General features: G+C 38.1%; 3 protein-coding genes, 1 long non-coding RNA gene and 1 pseudogene across 4 annotated transcripts; 2 read left to right on the top strand and 3 right to left on the bottom strand.

Moving 5' to 3' along the window:
- Positions 1 to 1,458, top strand: part of LOC148723803 (uncharacterized) — a 2,201-nt pseudogene extending 743 nt beyond the window's left edge.
- Positions 1,459 to 4,364: 2,906 nt separating this feature from the next.
- LOC148723802 (uncharacterized) lies at positions 4,365 to 5,340 on the top strand. Its single transcript, XR_015992006.1, has 2 exons — positions 4,365 to 4,938; positions 5,200 to 5,340. It is a non-coding gene; the product is annotated as an uncharacterized LOC148723802 (long non-coding RNA).
- Positions 5,341 to 7,272: 1,932 nt separating this feature from the next.
- LOC111345591 (transcription factor SOX-15) lies at positions 7,273 to 9,548 on the bottom strand. Its single transcript, XM_088733632.1, has one exon. It carries the CDS (start codon positions 8,875 to 8,877, stop codon positions 8,146 to 8,148), a length of 732 nt encoding a protein of 243 aa, XP_088589758.1. The 5' UTR covers positions 8,878 to 9,548; the 3' UTR covers positions 7,273 to 8,145.
- A 5,710-nt stretch (positions 9,549 to 15,258) lies between these two features.
- Positions 15,259 to 19,818, bottom strand: LOC148723801 (beta-1 adrenergic receptor-like). The gene has a single exon (XM_088732132.1). The coding sequence runs from the start codon at positions 19,111 to 19,113 to the stop codon at positions 18,160 to 18,162; it is 954 nt and encodes a 317-aa protein (XP_088588258.1). The 5' UTR covers positions 19,114 to 19,818; the 3' UTR covers positions 15,259 to 18,159.
- A 504-nt stretch (positions 19,819 to 20,322) lies between these two features.
- Positions 20,323 to 22,209, bottom strand: LOC148723800 (melanocyte-stimulating hormone receptor-like). Its single transcript, XM_088733777.1, has one exon. The coding sequence runs from the start codon at positions 22,048 to 22,050 to the stop codon at positions 21,070 to 21,072; it is 981 nt and encodes a 326-aa protein (XP_088589903.1). The 5' UTR covers positions 22,051 to 22,209; the 3' UTR covers positions 20,323 to 21,069.
- Positions 22,210 to 22,500: the final 291 nt, after the last annotated feature.

Here is a 22,500-nt window from a genome sequence, read left to right as displayed (position 1 = left end):
TGGACGTACTTCCTTAGAACTCTCCCTAATGTCCAAGATATTCTAAAGCCACTTGAAGAGGCTATTTCCCAGGTCCTTATACCAGCAATCGTAGGGCGCAAGTGTAGCAAACTGGATAGAGACGTTCTAGCACTGCCCGTGCGCCTAGGCGGCCTGAGCTTGAGCAACCCATGTCACGAGGCGGCACGCGAACATGCCTCATCTATTCAGGTGACATCTTCTCTTGTCGAACATATCATGGCTCAAACTCATCAACAACCCGACGAGTCCCTCATCGCGTCAGGGCGTCAGGCTGTCAAAGATGGAAAAGCTGAAGAACTTTCAGAGATTGCAGATAATCTAAAACAAATTGCTTCACGGAAGACCAAGCGAGCTCTAGAACTAGCGCAAGAAAAAGGCTCCTCTGTATGGCTCATAGTTCTTCCCCTTCAAGAACATGGCTTCAACCTCAGTAAGAGAGACTTTCGCGATGCTGTTAAATTACGCTATGATTGGCCGTTCGATGACATTCCATCAGTGTGTGCGTGTGGGGAAAACTTCACAGTAGACCACGCAATGATTTGCAAACGAGGGGGCTTTGTTATCCAACGGCATAATGAGTTGAGAGACCTCGAGGCCGACCTTTTGAGTATAGTGTGAACCGATGTCGAGGTCGAGCCAGTTCTCCAAGACATCACTGAAGAACAACTCAACAGAGGTTCTAATAGAGCACAAGACGCAAGATTGGACGTTCGGGCGCGTGGCTTCTGGGATCCCCAGAGCTCGGCATTCTTCGATGTGAGGGTTTGCCACCCTAATGCCGAGTCTTACAAGAACCAGGAATCACAGCAGATTTATCGCATCCATGAAAACGACAAGAAGCGGCTGTACTCAAGGAGATTGTTGGATGCTGAGCATGGCTCGTTCCCGCCGCTTGTATTTACAACTACGGGAGGGATGGGGATGGAATGCATAAGATACCACAGCCGATTGGCCGAGCTGATAGCTGCCAAGAAAGGGGAACGATACTCGCAAACAATTTCCTGGATCCGAACAAAGACATCCTTTGCCCTCCTTCGGTCAGCCTTAGTTTGCCTTCGAGGATCGCGGGTGAAGCGCCGCGCTGCGTATGACTGTAATAATCTATAATAATTGTGAAGTTGAAATCGCAGCTGCAGAGGGAGCCATTGACATTGTTTAATGATTTTTAGCAGCCTTGTATATAAAGTTCTAGATTTGCCATTCACCTTTCTCTTTTCTGTATAGTTTTAGATATGCTTTTACTTATCAGACTATTACACTTTGAATCTGTTCAGAGTTGACTCCGTTATTTATAGTTTTCCAGACGCTTTGACATTAAAAAAAAGGAGTAGATGTGAGCCGAAATTGAGTTATTTTGGATTGTTTTTTACGCTGTTAATATTTTGTATTGTAGAGGATTTTATGGAAATTATTGCTAAATAAAGATTATTATTATTAAAAAAATTATTATTATTGTTATTATTATTATTATTATTATTCCTTTGTCAAGAGACTTAAAGTAAGATATAGACTACCTAAACAGCACATTATAATTTTATTATTCTTAGCCATATAATTATGTAGTTTAGGTTAGTGATATTTCCTTAAAAGGAGAATTGTAACTTGCAAGGTTTTTTTTTTAATTTTTTATACACTTTCATGTTAGATTCAATAAAGGTTATTTCAGTCATTATTATTATTATTATTGTTATTATTATCATTATTTTGCACTTACACAATGATTTAGATAAATTGACGGGATGAAGAGTAAGAAAGATGCTAAATTTGGAGCTGATAGATTTAAAGAGATATCTGTTTTGTTTCAAGCGCAAGAGAAATCAAAGCCTTGTTCATCACTCGGTCTTTCACATATTCCCGCCCTTTAGGCAGTTTGGTTATTGTCACTTTTAGTTGTCACTGGCCTATGATAATGAAAACCTTGTTCTGATTGGTCGCCTAGTTAATCTTGGCTGGTGTTGGCTTTCGACACTTAATGAAAGCTGCTCTTTGCAAGACGCGTGTCACACGTGAATATAATAATGGCCTAGCTCACTATCTAGTATTCTGTGGGTCTGTGGTATAGCATCGGAGGAAACCCATGGTCAGAGGTTCGTTTTCTCGTTGGGAATCATATTGTTTACTTTTGTTTTGTTTATTCTCGCTACAAGACGAATCCCATTTATGGGAAGGTTCTTTTCGCCAGTTCGTTCAAAATGTTTGGAATGCTATTGAAATTTGTGCATGGTCAGACAAAGGCAGAACACCCAATGAGTGCGGCAGAGAGGGAGACTTCTTGCACTACAAAAGCATATAGGACCGTTGCGAGTAGGATACTGAAAAATTAAATAAATGCCGTATTTTTGTCTGAAACACCTGAATAAAGTGAAACGAAACGTTTGCGTTATTCTTACATAAAAATCAGTTGTTGAGAACGATTAAGAGTAAGAACGTTTTAAGCGGGAAAAGGAGGAAAAATTTATTACGCAAAAAAATGCTGCTATGCTAGCTGTGCTGCTATTATTAAAAGTGTATGAATTATTTTGTGTTTCCAAATTATGCCCAAAATCTGGAAGGGTTTAGCCTTAGTGTCGCACCATTGGGTGGTCTGCCTGGGTGTCGCACCCTAAAAATCTTACAAGGCGTTATACAAATAAATCTCGTGGGTCATAGCTAGTCCACAGAAGGAATTACGCGTTCAGTTCAGTTCATGTTCTGTCTTTCTCACTTGACATCGAAAAGAAGTTTCTTGGGTTGGGGCGTGTCTCACTTAGAAGTCGTTTTGGCTACGCAGGGTTGTGATTAACCCATGAAGAAATTATGACCGTCACTTTTTTTCTCATAAATTAGCGATCGTAAGGATTAAGGAAACAATCACTTCATTTTTATTTCAACGACGTTTCCAAATCGATTTTGAATTAGTCGCCATCTTTCTTGAACGATTCCGGAGTTAGGTGCTAAAATAGAAAATCAAATATTTATAATCACCTAAAACAAGATTTAGAATTTTTTGTTAAACTCTGATCGTTATTTTTTGTATTTTCTTTAATTATTTTCTAACATGACTCTGATGACACCTTTCGCATTTCATCGGTTTGTTCTCTTTGAGGACATGGCTTTTTGTTCATCTTACTTTTTTTTTAAAAAGTGCCGTATATCTGAAGTTACTAAAAGGTTTAAAGGTTTTCTTAAGGATGCCGCACGCAACTTTGATTGTACACTTCTGCTACATAATGAAGCCGCCAGAGTAATCATCATTTCTAAATGTTCATATAGTAATGACGATAAAAACCATTAAAAATGTTTAAGCAGCGTGTCAGAGAAGCAGAAAAATAAATACAATTTGATTGTACACTTCCGCTAAATAAAGAAGCCGCCAGAATAATCATAATTTTTTCAAATATTCCAATAAAAATAACGATTAAAAATCACTGAAAAATGTTTAAGCAGCATCTCAGAGAAGCAGAAAATAAATATAATTGTGATTTAAAGTAAAGTCGGCGGAAAAGTTTGGATGAAAATATGTCGAGCCAGTATCCTTTTTATGGCGAAATGAAGAAAATGTGTTTAATGCCAAACGTAGCTATAACAAGTACAAAATAAACATTTCTTTTTTTTTATTGTGGTTTCCGCCATGTTAACTTTAAGAAAAAAAAAAAAAACTGGTGTTATTTGTAGTTCGGCAGGCAATTGCAGCTAAAGAGGATTAAGTCTAAGAGTTCTTATGTTTCACGGAGCTTATTTTCCTCAAACGATGTTTAAAGAACACATTTGCATAACCATTGTCAAAGCGATATACTCGTATTGGGGATCTGTTCAAACTTTTAAAATTTAGTTTTTCAAATTTTTCTCTTCATGAACATTATTATGTAACAACTGGAAAGATCATAAAAATAAGGCAAAGCAACCTGTCAGTTCAAGAAAATTGATTGATCATTTCGTTCTTTACTTTTTCTCTCTCTAAGATTTTCCTTTTTTCAGTTTCAGCTGAGCCGCTTTTTATGAAATACTCAAGTTTGTTATTTGCATTTACTGACTTAATAGAGTTGATTCATGCATAAAGAAAAAGAAAAGGGGAAAAACTATATATGATATAAAGAAAGTACAAAATACTACTAGTTTGTCTTTGAGATATAATAACATGAGCATCTTTAAAAACTTAGTAGCAGAGTACTGAAACATTTTAAATGAAGTGTTTCGAAAATTCAACTATCTTATAAACACCCAAAGAAATTGTTTCTATGCAAAGTTTCTTTTTTTTGACTGGTATTGCCCTCCATAAATTCGTTTGTCCTTCTAGTCGTCTTTCTCTAACATCAGTAAATGCCGACATTTAATTGTTGTTAGTTGTATTACAATATTAGCACATTTAATTTTAAAGTAAACGTTTCTTTTTACAATTTTCCGATTGAATTTTATCTTATTTCTTTAATCGCTGATTTTAACTTATTCTTAATTATTCGCTCGCGTTAGATTAACACATCTTAAGAAAAACATAAAAAAATCAACGAATCTATTTCTCGAAGAATATGATCTAAAATTCGTTTGATTTTGTTTTGATTTACCATTGTGGACCATTTTTTCCTCTGCAAACACACGTATGTAGAACTTAATTACGACTAATTCTTTCCATTAATATATGTATGTATATAGACATAGATTGGTAGATAGATAGATTTTTAAGACAGAGTTCAATAATTTTATATATAGATAAATTAAACACCACAAAGTCGCATGGTAGATTGCCAAACAGAAATGTAAGACTCAACATAAGAAATATAGGCGCACTGAAATACAAAATGTGAATATTATTCCCGACGATATGGTGTTCACATGTATTCTACGCTTAAATTTACTCAGAGATGTTGTATTCTGCCAAATAAGATGCGGAATTTTATTCAGTTACTGGCCATGATCTGTAAGACTCTAGGAGCTTATGAGGTAAATTTATTACATCCTATGTTACGCGTGATAAATTAAAAAAAAATTTCATAAATATGATGTAGGTTTTGCCATCAATACGGCGAACTGTTATGAGTACCCCAAGTAAGTGAGGGAAAATCCGCGGGAAACGAAAAAACAGACCGCGGAGAGAAGAAGACACTTGTTTCTACTATGAGGCGATTATCCCACTGTGCTGAGAGAAACTTTTTTGTGTTCGTGCAGAACAAGTTTGTATTCATGATATTTCTCTCTTTTCAGATCAAAGTGGTTGTTAGGCCAGATAACCAAATCGTCGGTAGATCCATAGCTACGATGTATATCAGCACTTAAAATGAGCAAACTTTATGTTGTTTTTGCTAAGAGTTCAATATCCACGAATAAAATTTTGTTGCTGTTGGAGACGAAACTGTGATTTTCTCTTCTTGAAGTGTATAAAGCTCCTACCTATATGGTCTACTTTCGACCAAATCCCAGAAATAACTGACGTAAGGAAAAAGCTTGCACCCTTCTCTGATCTTTTTGCAACGAAAAAGTTAATATACGTATCTTTGTTTTTTTTAATGAGTAGCATTATTGCAAAGAAGAAGAGAGAGGGAAACAGAATTGATATTTATCTGATTTAGTGTTTAGATTTTTTTTTTACCTCGGTTGTTTACTGATGAAGATGATGCAACTGATTCAACACGAATTTGTTTTCTCTTTTCCTGAGCTAGTAACGATGAAAGGTAAGGACATTTCTGGATGGGACAACAAATCTACTTTTTTTTTTAGTTGGTTAAAATAGTAAAGGCGAACACGAGGCCTTTTCAATCTCTTCACCAATAAATTGACTTCTTCTTGCCTCTATTTCAAAAAAGGAAGGGAAATCTTTTGTAAAAAATAAAGCTTCTAAACAATTTCTTTCAGAGAAGCCACATGCATACGCTTTTATCTTTTCATACTCCTAAAAGTCCTATCGCACGAAACAAAATTGGAAATATTGGTCAAGAGATTTCGCCATTTTGGTGTTTGACGTTCCTTCAAAGCACGCTGACGTGCATACGAAATTTTCACTTTTAATTTTTTTGGTCGTGATTTTCATGAGCGATGATTCGTGAGACAGGCTTTCTTGTAAATGATTACCTGTCTCTTTTTTTTCATACAATTTCCATGTTTTGGCGACCTCTTGCACAATATGCTGGGAACTCCGAACCTGTATTCAGTGTCTGGAATTGTTCTGGTCTCCCTTAGGGGAGACAAAAGATACTAAAAACGCATTTTTTGTAAGCACATGTAGACGCTTTGTAAAGAAAAGGAAACAGAACATTGAAAAAATACAAAAGATCAACAGTTTTTGGCCTGTATTAACTGAACAGACTCTTACATGAAAGGTCTGAAACAAGCTCTTTCACAGCCTAAATTTATTTAAAGAGTCTATTTCACGCAAGGTTTCTCTCTTTTTATTATTGATTATTAGTAAAAGCGGCTTGAAAGCGAATTTTGCACACTTCATTTAGCGTCTATAGAACTGGACAAGCTGGAATGCTTCTGGTATAACATTTGAAACGCCGCCTCCGGAACTCTAGGCTAAACATCATCTCTTCAACAAAGTGTTCGTTTATCTAAAAGAAAAATTTGTTCACCAGGTGGCTTCACTAATAGAAACAACAATTTTAGATGTGAAACAAAAACTAAACTGGCTGAAAACGGAGACAATGACCACAAAAATAGTTTTTTCCCCCGATGACACCGTATTATCTCAAATAATTTTGTTGTCTTTTTGTTTCAGGCGTCTGTAATTTTTTTTCATTACCTACAAATTTTCGAGGCAATTTCATCATATTTTTCTGTTACGTGCTTTATTTTATCTACAGTGTGTGTGTGTTTTTTCCGTCTTTGAATTGAGAGAGCCTGGGGATTCATTCAATGACAAAAGACCAAAACAAAAACCTTAGTTTGGCCGATCAAAATGGCGGCATGCATAAATGTCGCTCCCGCAGTAGTGACTCAAAACTTATGATATCCCTCTTTCAAAGAAATACCTGTTCTAAAATTGGATCACATCCGACATTTGAGAATCACTGCACCGAAAAAATGAACTGATTCAGGACTTATTCTCGCCTCATTTGGTTTCCGTGCAGAAGATTAATGCTAATCTTCGTCAATAACCATAAACGATATACAACTTTTGTATAAGCCTTTTTTGTGTGGCTCTTTGATTGTCTAAACATTTCGAGCTTGTATTGGCACACTCTCCATAACGCACAGTTTTTTGTTACTTTCAAGCTTTAAGTGAATTTCTAAACTATTGATTTTTGTCAATCAGTGGTCATATTAGCGAAGTTAAGGTGTAAATACACACCCAAAGCTATCCAAGCGTTTTATGACCGGATATAGAATAGTATTTTTTGGAAAAAAAAACCTTGTAAATATTCCAGGAGGACTAAGTTTTTAAAAAAATAGTTTGAAAGCCGGCTTTTTTCCTATTGAAAAGCAACTCAATTGGACCGATGAAAATAGGAAACCTTTTTTCTGGGCAGACGCGCGGCAGGCCAAAAACCAATTAACAATAATCCCACGTGCTATATTGTGTAGGACAAAGATTTTGACACTAAAATTTACTCAATAGGATTTTGACATAAAGGTTCACACGCCTGGTGTTGCTTTTGGCACATCGTGAATATCCAAGTGAAAATTAAAATTATGTGATACCTTCCCCGAATGATGTGCTATTTGTTAGGGGGTAACTAATTGCGATCCACGATATGTAATATACATTTAAGGAAATAAAATTAATGAAATGTTTCTGAACAATAGATCCCGATGGAAAAAAAAAAATTATCTCGGTTAGTAGCGGACGCCTTTTTCAAGAAGTAAGTAATTTCGCATAATCTACGCTTCACTGAGGAAAAATTAATAGAACCGCCATGTGGAGGTTGCTTCAAGCGCATCGCAAATAAAAGATACACAATTTTCTTTAGCTGAACTCAATTCAGGCTTTATTATCAAAACAAACATGGATCAACGGCATTTTCCAATGTTTGATTAGCATTTACGGTACACTGCAAAGTCAAATAATTTCAAAATCACACAATGAGGCTTTAAAGTAAAAACTAAATAACCATAAAAAAACCACGTACTACATCTTTTTTGTTTGGTAATGGCATTAAAGTAACTAAGAAAACACATAGGCCACGTGATTACAAAAAGAAAAATAAATTGTTTTTAGACGTATTGCAGTTCTGCCTTGAGGGCAAAGTACGGCCAGGTAGTCGAATGATTTCCTGTGATGCCCGGGTTGTTCGGACTTGGGAGCTTATCTTTAACAGGTGATATCCTCCCTGGATGGATTGCTCGCACAGGACTTTCATAAGACATGGTGAATCGGGGTGGATCAAAGTAATAAGGTGATGTTGCCGGTGACAGATACCCATTCCAAGACGGGACATCGGAAGGCCGTACTGGAAAAGGTGCCATGTAACCCGTCGAAGCGTTACCTGGCTTTGAAGTGTGTTCGCTCAGGTAGCTTGGCTTGTCGTGATGGGCAAACCGGGGAGGAAACATTGCTGATTTGTAGTCTTGATGCAGGGAATGGGCAAGAAATCCAGACGAAGTGGCTCCTGCGCTCGGGTAGAGAGCCAACGGTTGGCGGCATCCTTCACGTTGCACAATTTCTCCGTTGGCTTCCAGGCGGTTCTTTCGTCGTGGCCTGTACCTGTAGTTTGGATGATCGAGCTTGTGTTGACGCCTAAGCCGTATAGCTTCTTCAACGAAAGGCTTCTTTACTTCGTCCGACAACTGCCTCCACTCTTCTCCAAGGATTTTGCTAATCTCAGCGTTGCGCATTTTTGGGTTATCTCTGTTCATCTCTCTTCTTCGTTCCTTGGCCCATACCATGAAGGAGTTCAACGGCCTCTTTATGTGACGATCGTCATGAACTGGCAAAGTAAATTCCATATTCCTGGTTTCCTGGTCGTCCTTACTGTGCGCTGAACTGGAAGCGAATGAGGTATTTGATAAACATATTAGCCCTTTTATCGGGAGCAGTTGATTGTTTTCTGATGATTTGAATGAACAATAGCCTAATACATATGCTAGTTAAGGCTTCTTTGTCAAGGCACGTTCAGTTGTTGCCTACGTTAAAGGGAGATTTTTTTTTTTTTTATATATATATTTGCCTATTTAGTTCATAACGCATCTATAGAAACCATGTATGGGCGTAAATCGTGAAAGACCAATATTAATTCAGTTACAAACGAAAGCAACTCGCCAAGAGTATGTCGTTGGTGACTGCGTCAAAAAGAGAAAGACTTCTTTGGCCATTTCGCTATTAGAGAAATCTAAATTAGGTGGCTTCCTGTTCCGAATCCGCGCACCAACTGAATAATGCGAAAGGCATTTCCCGACGGAAAAGTGTCAACAAGATTTCAAACTCGAAGGGCAAGAAAACATCGCTGTGCCCTTTTTTAAGGGAAAACCGCGCCGACAATAGTCTGCGAGCATTACATGAATGAGGAATCACAAATGAGCGACCACGGTGATCAACTCAATCAACATCGACAAAGTAATCGTTCGTTTTGAATTCAAACTTCATTGCTGCAGTATAAAAAGCCATTCCAAGGTTGTTTCATCATGATACTATTGAATCACTGTGACTTCTTTATTTCTTTGGGACCGCAAAAAATTAAGCGATGAACAACCCTTTTTTCGTTTCCAGTGGTTTTCAACGCGTTGGTGCAATATTTTTAGTTAAGTTGGCATTCGCTCCGCGCATAAACATTGAAATAAGAAAAAGAATTTTTATTAATTTTTTTTTAAATCAATAAACGCAAGTACTGGTAATTTATATCGCTCCTGAATGCAAGGTGGCCGGTGCAAATCTCTTTTTTTTTTTTTTACGGCAGCCTTACTTGAGTCCCGCCAGACACAAATGAGTTTTAAATTGTTTTTGCTCAATTCAATTCAATTGTATTTACTTATGCAAAGGAAATTTGTGATTTTTAGGCTGGCCAACCCTTTTTAAACCACCTCCACAAATTTTGGGAGCTAGTTTTCATTCCCTTACAAGCTCAGTAAATGTCCAATTTTATTGTTTTTGAAAAGCAACATACATGTATAAATCACGCCGTTATTGATTGGTCATTTGTAGGGGAAAGAATTATTTGTAAAAGCTAAAAGTAGTGGTGGTTATGATATGGGCTAGCCAAATTATAAAGCTGGGAAAAAGTATTGAATTTTAACACAATAAACAGGAACATATCGAGTATCGACAGGAAACATTTAACTCCTAAGACCTCGGCCTGTTCTATAGAGTCATAAGATTCGAATTTAATGTCATGCATGCGCTTATACTCTCACGCTCTTCGTGAGCTGTGAAACTTTTATCTCCTTGTCAATTTTCTATGTCTGGTAGTCTTAAGATTTTAATTTTTTCTGACGTAAACTGCGGGACCTACCATTGTCACTTCTCTGTTTGTTCTTTTATCCAATAGCAAAACAGGATACACGCACTAACTTTTCTCAGCCCTCTCAGAAGTTTCCTTATCTCTCTCTTGCATACGTGAGCCTCGATCGACAGCTTTTTGTGACCATTCAAGCTACTTCAGGAGGAGAAGAGGAAACAACTTCTTTTCAAATTCAAATTCGGTCAGAGATACGAAAAAAAATTACTGTATACTTTTAACTTGAATGCTCCATGCATTGCCCATAACTTGGTTCAGGAAGTACCGGGAACTGTTTACGACAGTAGTTCGGAGCAAGAACTGAGGAACGTGTAGGTAGCGCATAGGAAACCACTGCTTCCTCCTTAGGAAGTGTATCAAACAGAGATTAATAATAAAGGTCTTTATTAAGAATTATTGTGCAAACAGACGTGCAACAATTAACATGAATAGAATGAATAAGGAAAAAGAAAAGGTACTAATTACTATTGAAAAGACATCTATTAATAAAAACTAACCATGTGTGTTGACATTTAATTAATGCCATAGTAGAGTTATGGCCACCGCGATAGGCAAACTGATCTAAATCAATATAATCATTGCAAATACTGGAAAGTTCAAACCTATAGACCAATCGTTCAGAAAGTCTCATGATAATAGCAGTTAAAGAAATTGGCCGAAGCTGGGTGCAGCAAGTCAATGGAGACTCCTTAGGTATAGGCTTGATGTCTGCCATCTTCCAAGAGAATGGTACTTTTTGTTGTTGCAGCGTTAATTATGTTTAATTATGTTAATTATGTTTACATGTTAATTATATTAATTATGTTTACATTATGTTTACATTATGTTTAACCGCAGTTTTCGAATTCATGAATGGATTTTGTTGCATAATTATATATATATAATTTAGCCAGTAAAAAATCTTAACGAACTACTTCATTTTCGATGCTTAGCCGTAAGATTTTTCATTTCTTAATATTTTTTTCTTGATGCTATAATTAATTGAGCCAGGTCTGTTTTCCCCATTCTTTTGTCATGGTTGTTGCTGTTGGTGTTGTTTTTTTTTTTGAAAAATGATTATCACTTAATTTTTTTCAGGAGGTTTCAATCCATGTTTTGTTTTACAGTGTCTCTCCTCTCAGGAGTATATATGATGCCATACATGGTAACAATCACCTTACAAAATGAACTACTTGCAGTACAAACAAGTCACTGTTGGCATTTCATCCTCTAGAGTGGGCGGGTAGCTACTATTTTTTCTTAGCGCGATGCTTAGTCAAGTTCCCAGAGCCTTCCATCCTTGAGTGCCATCGAAGCCATGGAAATGCCAGCGATCCGACTTAGCAGTTTTGCTCTCTTTCAATAGATTCAGCTCGTACTTGTCCTTCAAACATAGCTTTAACATTCATATTAAAGTCATAATTTTTGTCTCCAACGAAATTTATCTTCAACTATTTCAACACGGGTGTTGGTGTTTTCATTCACAGTGCTTTAAAATCTAAGAAAATTCCGTGCATCAAAGCTATCTTTTCGATAACACTAGTTTAGTTCTCAATCGACCCTTTAACTAGCTTCCAGGTCTTTCGAATATTTCATCGATCAGTCATGAGCTTTTCCCCCTCGTTTCGGCAAAAGTCCCGCAGCACTTCTAAATAATAAGAGGACTTTTGTTTGATGTATAATGGAGAAATTGAGCCGGAATAAATGAACCACTTCTTGATAAGCATAAGAAAGAGAATATAATCTCTTACCAAAAGCCGTTCTTTGGAATTATCACCATGCGGATGGTAATTTGGAACTCTTTCAAAAACTTACAGTATTGAATCTTTTAAATTTGCTCAATGGTAAGCTTTTAAGCAGCTGGATCATTGGAACCAGCTTAATCGCTTAAACCAGTAAGATAATACTAATCTAATTGGATCGTTGTAGCACAATTTTAGCCATTTTCAGCTTATTTTTAAGCCCCTTTTTAGCCCCCTTCAATTAGATCCAGTAGCTTTGAATAACCACTTGAGCAATTTTAATCAGTTAGAACGTTATAATCGGTTGAATCATTTTCGCTAGTTGGACCATCTAAATTAGTTGGACCATTTTAACATGTTGGAGTGTCTCCACTGTGGAACTTTTCCTGTTGGTCCAAAATACTTTGGCAAACGGATTGGTCCGAACTACGTCTTTCAACTGGTGATAAATGAAGGATGATCTTGGGATCTAAGAGTTTACTTCTGCGAATAGAACTTTCTTTAACGCACATTTTTGTAAACTATCAACAAAAAGATCGCGTAACTCAAAAATCTTATATGCAATCGAGCACCCCGATGTAATGCAAATTTGATGCAAGATAAATCGATATATTACTGTAGATAAATCGATACAAGATGAGAGGCCGGAAAAAAGATGTACTTGCCAATCACGAAACCACGGATAAACCTGATCAGGTTTTTAATCAATTTATTCAAAACAGTATCCCGATAACACTCATCATTTTACTTATAAGCCGGGAGGATGCACATTTAGAGAATAAACTTTGAAATGCAATAAACTCTTGATCGAGCCAACTGACTAATTAAACCAGAGCTTTGAGAAATTTTGTCAATACCAGTGGCGAAGAAAAGAACTGAATTTAAGATAAGTTTTTCGATCAAAAAACCAGGAGAAAACAGATCCTCGATTGCGTTTAAAGCTAAAATATTCCCGGTCAATATGCTGATTTTCCCTTCCATTTCCAAATTAACTCTTGTCTTACTATTATCCCACTTGTCACAAGGTTATGTCAAATCCAATCACGCGTTACGCATATATCCAGGCCAAAAATTCACGCCAAATGTCAATGAGGGAATAGACAAAGGGTTTATAACCGGTTAAAAGAGTATACCTGAAATAATCCGCAAGAGCTTATCGCGGTTTATTGACAGCGGTAAAACCACGGCTATCAAACGACTATTCACCGAAGTGGAGGTGGTTAGTGGTGGATATTTACCGAGCCACGAAGCGGCGAAGTAAATATCCACCGCTAACCACCGACACTGACTGGAGGTGAATAGTTGTTTTGGTATATACTAGATACTAAAACAGTGAGATAATGGTATATACTAGATACTAAAATAGTGAGATAATGGTATATACTGGATACTAAATCAGTGAGATAATGGTATACACTAGATACTAAAACAGTGAGACAATGGTATATACTAGATACTAAAACAGTGAGATAATGGTATATACTAGATACTAAAACAGTGAGATAATGTACGCCACCAAGATTGATTTGAGTGATTTCTTCGCTTGTCACGGATGCAAACCGCCGGGACGCCATTTTTTCTCGAGTTGCTCGGAGGTAAATACCAAAGGATATTCGGAGTTTGACTAGCCAATCAGAGCGCACCTTCAACGCTATCCACTGTTTTAGTATATACTAATTGTAAATAGCATCAAACTGGAGGGTTTTTTCATTGGTCTATTAGCGAACAAACAAGCTTGGGGTATTAAAAGAACACAAAAAAACTTTTTAAATCGTTCGCCATCGTTTCCTGATTAACAGGTCTTCGTTGTGTCTCTAAACATCTTATGACGAGGATTACACCGATAAACAAATAAAAAGTGTTGTGTCAAGGTTCTACGCAATTCTCAACCTCGTTCCCAGGGCCTTTTCCCTTGAGAGTTTTGCAGGAACTCTGTAAATTTTACATAATTAGAATCACAGAGAGTCATCTTAACATCAAAGACTGTAATTGAAATTCATTCGCAGAGACAGAACTGGACGCAAAGGCGGCGGATGCGTTCTTTACTACAGGGAGGACTTAAGAGTTATTCATCGAAGAAACTTTAACCACAGTGACATAGAAGCTGTTTGAATCGAAGTGAAACTTCCATTGAATAATGCTTTATTTCGGTCGTGTATGGTCTACCGGACCAACAAGACTTCTTTGAAACCTCCAGCGTAGTCCTTGAAACAGCTTGGTTAAAATCGAACAATATTTTCCTACTAAGCCATTTCAATTACATTATGAAGTCCCTTCTGACTTCAAACGAAACGGCGGCGCCGTTAAATTCGATAAAATTAGAAAAAATTTTCGTGTTATTTAACGTGCAAAATGCGATCACTAGTGACACCCGCGTGACACCTACTTCGAACACGCTCATAGACCTTATTGTCACCACGCGTAAAGACCTGATCAGAAATGCGGGCTCCTACCCCTTGGGCATTTCAGACCATAATCTAGTATACGCTGTTGCTAGGCTTGTTTGCAAAAGTCCACCGCCTAAGTTTGTGCAGACTCGCGACTATAAAAAATTGAATGAGAAGAGCTTTAAACGCGATATGGAAAATGCACCTTTTTATGTAGCTACGATCTTCGTCGACCTGGATGACTCGCTGTGGCTGTGGAACAAAATGTTCCTACAGATTGCAAATGAACACGCACCTATAAAATAAGTAAAAGTGAGAAGTCAATCACTTCCATGGATCACTAACGACATCAGGAGAAAAATGAACAGGTGATCTAAACTTTACAAGGAAGCGGTTAACACGAACGACAATGAAAAGTGGCGCGAATGTAAATACCTACCAAATAAGATCACAGCTGCCGTTAGGAGAGCAAAAGCGAATTTCTTCAGAAGAAAAGTCAGCGAGGTTAAAACCTCAGGCGTATCAAGAAAAGTGGCTCAACTTTGATAACAATAGGCTTTGTTGGACAAGCAAATAATGACCCAATATGGCCATTTTTGAACAATGGCGCAACAGCTTCAGAACACACGCGGGGTTGTCGAAGCCTCCGATTAGCATACGAGCGGGAAGTTTAAACGCTCAGAAAGACTAGACTTTACTTTAAAACTATGACAACTTTAGTTTAGAACTATGACAGTTTCTGGAGAAAGATTTACACAGAGAGAGAGGTGGTCTGAATGAGACACATAACGTATTTTGAATTCTCGATGTGTGCATTGCCACATTAGCGGTCAATTTTTTCCTGGGGTAGACCATTGAGAGTTGACTCAACGAGACAAATTTACGCTACCCACTTCCTCGAAGCGGCTAAATCAGCGTTTAATTTTCCCTTGGGGTACTCCGGTGAGAATTTATCTGTCGTGTGCAAATATGCGCTACCTACTCTTCCAAAATAGCTAAATTGTGATGGCAAAAATTTTTTTCCGATTGGTCAGGAACTTTTTCGCGTCACTTCGGCCAAAGTCCCTCGGCGCTACAAAGAACAAAAGGACTATTGTTTACTACTTAATATCTGAAGTTGAGCCGGAACAATAGACCATTTCTTGATACGAGGTGCTTACTGGAGACTCAAAATGTCATAAATCAATAGGGCCCCTTAAACGCGATGATGGGAGTCTAGCCGTTAGTGATGTGGAAAAAGCCAACTTGATGAATGCTTACTTTTCCTCGATTGGCACAGAACTAGCGGCACATTTACCGGCATATTTGTCGGCGCCACAAATCGGTACAGGCACAGCGGATGACCCAACAGACATACCAACTTTAGCTGTTATTAACATTCACGAGGGCACCGTCAAAAGTAAAATACTGAACTTGAAAACGAGCAAAGCAACCGGCCCGGATGAAGTCGCCCCAAGGCTCCTCAGGCTACTGGGAGAGACTGTTACACCCCCGTTGGCATCCCTATTTATGTCAAATTTTAAGACGGGAATTGTCCCCCTGGAGTGGAAAACAGCAAAACTAACGACAGCACATAAAAAAGACGACGAAACGGATAGAGGAAACTATCGCCCTTTCTCCATCCTCAGCGTGCCAAGCAAGATCTTAGAGTCATGTGTCTATGACGCGATTGTCGACCATGTGTTCAACTATCGCCTGGTAACAGACAATCAATGGGCATATCGCAAGGGCTACTCCGCTGAGTTTCTTCTCGTCCATTTAACGGAAACCTGGAGACATTCAATAGACACTGGTTATGTGGTGGGCGTGGCATTCATTGATTTCAAGAAAGCCTTCGATTGCGTAGATCACGGCATCCTACTAAACAAGCTTCGATGTCAATTTGGAATACGCGGACCCTTATTAAACTGGTTGAAGAGCTACCTTACATCCAGGTTACAGTATACGGTCTTAAACGGACAAAGATCTAGCCTCCGCTCAATGCCTTCTGGGGTCCCCTAAGGGAGCGTCCTGGGGCTGACTCTTTTTACTTTGTACACAAGCGATCTTGTAGCGTCCACCCAGTCAGGGTCTGTTTATATGCATGCCGACGACACCACCGTATACTGTATTGGGAAGACTATAGACGAAGTGGCGGCTGCGTTAAATCAATCCCTAAGGGAGTTGTATGACTGGTGCGTGAAGAACAGGCTAACGCCACACCCAAAGAAGTCAGAATGTATGCTAATTCATAGAGGATCGTTCACTAGCCCTCTACCACCCACATACCTCGGAGGTAACACATATTCGACTTCTGGGTGAGACCATCGATTATAAGCTTGGCTGGTCCACTCATATAAAGGAACTGAAGAAGAGTTTTGCCAATAAACTAAGCCTTATAAAGAAGAGCAGATTCTTACCTAAAGAGAATCTCTTAAACCTGTATTTTAAAGTTATAATTCCTGCAGTAACGTATGGCATATCCATATTGGGAGGTACCAACCGACAAGACGACCACCATTCACTGGAAATATTACACTGCAGGCCGGGGAAGGGGGGGTACTCCCTTATAAGGGCTTAATGGGGACGTGCGACCAGCCAGGGTATGTTTTTCGAGATTTTTGTCTTAAACAGGGTATCGAATTTATCATTTTTTGTCTTAATCAGGGTATCGATTTATCAATTTTTGTCTTAAACAGGATATATTTTCTTGGAAGATAAACAGAAAAATTTTTACAAGCTCTAATTTGAATTAATATTGAATTCCGTTGATTTTGACATTGATACCAGGCACGTTATAACAGAGTTTCAAAAATCGGAATTCTGTCTTAAACAGGGTAGGAAAATCAGCGATATTTGTCTTAAACAGGGTCAGGGTATAAGGGGCCGCGCCGCACCTCCCCACCCAGGAATATATCGAGTACCCCCCCCGAACTTCAGGGCAGCAAGAGTCATTTACAATTTCGCTAAGGATTTACAGTCAACGGAAGTCCTTACCAGGGCTAATAAATGGGACTCTCTGAGAACTTTCTATAAACAATCTGTCCTGAAACTAACATATAAGATGCACCATACTGATTTACCATCCCGTATGACAGCACATATTGTGAAATCGCGAACCTCATATAATTTAAGGAAGAGTCCTAAGTTGGAAATCCCACCTTTGAAATCGAATATCAAAAAGTATTCTATATATTATAAAGGTTCAGTTTTGTGGAATTATCTGCCAATCGAGTGCCGTATAACGCGCATAGTGTCAAAAGTTTCTCCTGGATAATTAAGAAGCTTCCTTTGGTCAGGGATATTGACTTCTCTAGTTTATTCTGTAAAAGATAGCTCCATCCTAAAGAAAGTATTTTTAGGTGTATAATTTTATCAGTTAGGCAATACTATCAATTATTATAGAAACATTATCTTATGTTTATACATAAGTCTTAATCTATACTATATTACAACTATTGTTTATGTATCTTTTTATTTTATACACGACTCCACAAGCTGCACAGCCTCAATACTTATCGTGTCTAAATAAAGGTTTTACTTACTTTTACTTACTAGAATTAGTGACTCAGTGACTGCCCAACCCCCGAAGAGAAAAAGGGAAAAGGCCCTGGGAACGAGATTGCGTAATTCTTAAAACTTTTAACTGTCAGCGTTGTCTGTGTGGTCACTGCGGTTGACGATGTGCTTTTACATTACCATGGAAACGATTTTTCTTGGGAGACAAACACAGCCACTGAAAACCGCCGTAAATGCTCTTCTGTAGGTTTGAATTCTCCACGCGTATATGAAAGGGTTAAGACAACAATTGATCAAATTAAATACACTAGATGCCCACAGAAAAAATCGAAAACTGTCTTGCTGCTCGAATTTTGGGTTAAAGATCACCAAATTATTAGTGATGAATCGTGGAGCCAAACATCCATAAAACAAAACGAGAACTATGAGAAATGTGGATATCACTTTGCGTTCTCTGTTCCTGTGGACCACGTCCATTTTCTGTCTTCCCTCATCATCAGTTACATCTTTCACCTGATTATTGTGCACACGAAGAGCACGGAATGTTTTCCAGTATACCAAAGGTAAGACGAGTATGGGAACTGATATATGAAGATGGCAGTTTAAGATAAAGAACAGAGATATTGGCACTTCCATCAAAGGGAGACTGGGAAATGTCAGAGAATAAATCCAAATCAACGCGATCACTACTTTAACACGTCTCCTCGTCTTGGTTAGTTGCGCTTTGTATTGAAGAGGAGATAAAACTGCGAAGAATCGGTCAAAGGACAACGCAACAGGGGTGCCAGATGACACGATATCTGTCCCGATCCCGGCGTAAAACACTAATAGTTGGACTCCAACAAGGCTTTCCTGCATCTGGCCTCTCAGGATACAGACATTGTAGAAAACGAGTCCGTAACCCGGCACAAGACCAGCCACCAGGTCGCAGATACTCAGGTTTACCACCAGGAGAGTTGCAGGCGTTTGCCAAATTCGTAGACCTCTCTTTGGAGCTTGATAAATGGTTATCAGCAACAACACATTTGAGAGAAAAGCGGTCGTGGCTAAAATAAAAACCAGAGAAATTTGAACGAGAAAGAAGTTCTGGCTTCCTTGCGTTTCGTTATAATTAGAGCGAAACATTTAAAGGATTTTTCTGCTCGGCTAATTTGAGTACTTTTCTCGAGAAATGCAACTAAACAAGCAGATTTAAAGGTAATAACCTTAACTTTATAAATAAGGTGGCTATATATATGGTAAGTGTTATAACAAAGAGTCTATGGCACCTCTCTTTTAAAAACCTATCAGCAGTATAGATTGGTTTATCATAATTATGGTTCGGCATTTAACTTTTATCACTGTATTTAGCCAATCAATCATCTGAACCATCATAAAGTAACATGAAGGATGCATAGTGGCTATAGCTGTCAAAGCAAAGACTCCTTCCGCTTACTTCATCGCCAAAAAGATGTACGAGCCTTTCAAACTTTTGACATCGTTTACAAATATTGTCATGACTTTTTCTAAAAATGAAACGCAGCACCTAACATACGAGACAAGCGCTATACGTGAAAAGGAATTAAAAGAAACATACCACATTGCTTTTTCCATTTAAAATTAAATTTAGGACAATTTCGTTTAATGGAAATTTCGAGGCCACTTGTAATGGTTAATTTGAATGTTAATTCTTTACAATTATTGTTAGGTGATAACTACATTTTTTAGATTATCTTTTTTTCCAATGTCGTGAGTCATCCTGTTTGATTTCAAGAGAAATTGCTCTCAATTGAGGCCAAAAAGGTTCCTTCTTTCCACCTACCAAAAATTGTCTACCATAAAATGGAATTAATAACCGTATATTCTGGTTTTGTCTTTTTAAAGAAGTTGATTACCCTTGCGAAAGGACCAGGTGGGTTAAAGATGATCTTAAGTGACACAGATTACATTATTCAAATAAAACCTTCTTTAATTACTGTTTTCGCAAACTTTCAACCAAGGTAGCGCCTAAAGGCATAATCTTTGGACCTACATGAGTACATGTCCGACTGAAAGCCCCCAATGTAATGGAAATTTGATAGGAAAGAGGGAATTGCAATTTCTAGTCTATAATACGATGTGAGAAGAAATAAGAAAGAAATGCTTTGTTTCAAGTTGTTGTAGGAGTGAAAATCTTTTTTACGATCAAAGGCGGCCGGCAAGTTGTAGATTTCCCACTTTTGAATATCGAAATACAAAATTGCTTGATTAGAGCAAACGTATACTTTATCACTCAGATGGAGCTTTGGTGAACACCTTAGCTGCTGAAAGAACAATATAAGAGGTTTTTCTTCCGATCCCTTGCAAAGGTGGAGAAGAAGCAAAAACATCCCCTTGAAGCAAATATTCGGTTGGATCTTTGTATTTTACGTTGCGGCAACGGCCAAACAATCTGCTAACCTAAATAGCCTTTTCAAGAAGAGGATAAGGTTCGTTGCATTAGATGGGAGTTTTGAAACTTGGGGAATATCAAAAAGAAAATGTGCTCTGGTAATCCGTAAACTTTGAAGAGGAGGATTTTCGTCTGAACAAATTAATGATATTTATTGAACTGTGCTCGATGATATCCCATCCATAGCCGATAACCACAATACATGTGTACATGACAAAAAATTTCGAAATAATACAAACAAAAGTAAGCTAATCGTTAGATCGCTCATCGGATACACGTATTTGTCGATCCTGTTATCGACTGCGACGAGATAGTCGAGGAGGCCAAAATGAATCAAATAATATTTTTAAAAAATGAGTAATTGAAGTGTATGCGAAGCTTTTATGCATTAATCGCCGCTTTCCATGTATAGCATAATAGTCCGCAAACTATAACATGAAAGGCCTCCGACAATTTTTACACCCGGTGGTTGTTACCTTCAATTTACTCCGCACGCCATTAGCGAACCTGACTGAGTTCCCCGCCTAAAAACTACACCTGAGATGTTCAGAAAAAACGAAATTTCTATTTCGCGCGCCATCAGCTCACAATTAACAAACATTCCCCTTGGTCTTGCAACATTGCTCGTCATGTGTTGAGACAATAAACCAAAAGAAAGTGTAGCCTTTCGCTTAAGGCCCAGTGCTGCCTGTGTGGTCACTGTGGATGACAACTCGCTTTGGCATCGCCATGGAGACACTGTTTCTTGGCAGGCAAACACAGCCACTGAAAACCGCCTTGAATGCTCTCCTGTAGGTTGGAATTCTCCACGCGTAAATAAAAGGGTTCAGACAACAGTTTATTAAAACACATTTGTTAGATACGTGCATAAAAAGGCGAAACCTTTCTAGATTTATGTATTTTGGGTTGAGGATCAACAAATTTAGAGCGATGAACTGTGGGGTCAACGATATAAAGAACAAAACGAGAATTACGAGAAATGTGAATATCATGTTGCGCTCCCTGATCTTATGGGCCACGTCCATTTGCTGCCTTCTCTCGTCGTCAGCTACATCTTGCACCTGATTATTGTGTAGGCGAAGTGCGCGGAATGTTTTCCAGTACACCACAGGCAATACAATCAGAGGAACTGAAACATGAAGATGACTGTACAGGGGCACAAACAGAGATACTGCCACTCCCATCATAGAGAGACTGGAAAATATCAAGGAATAAATCCAAACAGAAGCGAGAACTACTTTTATCTTCGTTTTGGTCACCCGAGCTTTGTAATGAAGAGGAGACGAAACTGCAAGCCAACGATCAAAGGACATTGCGGCTATGGTACCAGATGACACGATATTTGTCACAATAGAAAAGAAATTTACTAAAATTCGGACGCCAATGAGGTTTTCTCGCGTCCGGCCTCTTAAAATAGAGATATTGTAATAAAGGCTTGCATATCCAGGTGAAATACCCGCTAGGAGATCGCAGATACTCAGATTTACTACCAAGAGAGTTACAGGCGTGTGCAGGAGTCTTTGATTCCTGTTGGGATCTCGGTAGACGGTAAAAAGCAGCGTGACATTCGAAACAACTGTTGCTGTAGACAAAATAGTGTTCGCGACAGCAAAGAAATACGCGTTGTCCAACGCCTCATCAGAGTTCTCCATTATAAAGAAATCACGTTGCTATGTGTTCTCCTTCTTGATACTGATGAATGAACAAGCACTCTGTACACATCTTTACGTGCCTTTCTCATAACCGAGAGATAGCAATTCCAGATGTTTGATTTCCACAATTCTTCAAAAACAAAAGAGTTTGAATATGTAAAAATCACAAAAATCTCTGCCATTTTGGTGAACTGTCTAAAGCAGTAATCATGCTCTTTATCGGCTTATTTATCCACTGATTGCCAGCATTTTTAGAGACAATAACAAATAACGAGGAACCTCTGATAACTGGACATTTCATTCCTTAATTGAAACCGATGAATAGGTAACATCAAAAGACTAGAACTAAAAGGCAATATAATCATGAAAACTACCTTGATGTAATGATCTCACCAATTCTTTTTGTAGTTGATGGTGAATCGAAACGGAGAAAAACAACCCTATCTAAGA

The sequence above is a fragment of the Stylophora pistillata genome, chromosome 9 (genome assembly GCF_964205215.1).
Source record: "Stylophora pistillata chromosome 9, jaStyPist1.2, whole genome shotgun sequence".
In the NCBI taxonomy this organism is placed as follows: Eukaryota; Metazoa; Cnidaria; class Anthozoa; order Scleractinia; family Pocilloporidae; genus Stylophora; species Stylophora pistillata.
This window is presented reverse-complemented; position numbering and strand designations above follow the sequence as displayed.

What these genes read in the sequence shown, in the direction of transcription:
- LOC111345591 (XM_088733632.1), bottom strand. Translation starts at nt 8,877, where the DNA reads ATGGAATTTACTTTGCCAGTTCATGACGATCGTCACATAAAGAGGCCG.
- LOC148723801 (XM_088732132.1), bottom strand. Translation starts at nt 19,113, where the DNA reads ATGTTTCGCTCTAATTATAACGAAACGCAAGGAAGCCAGAACTTCTTT.
- LOC148723800 (XM_088733777.1), bottom strand. Translation starts at nt 22,050, where the DNA reads ATGGAGAACTCTGATGAGGCGTTGGACAACGCGTATTTCTTTGCTGTC.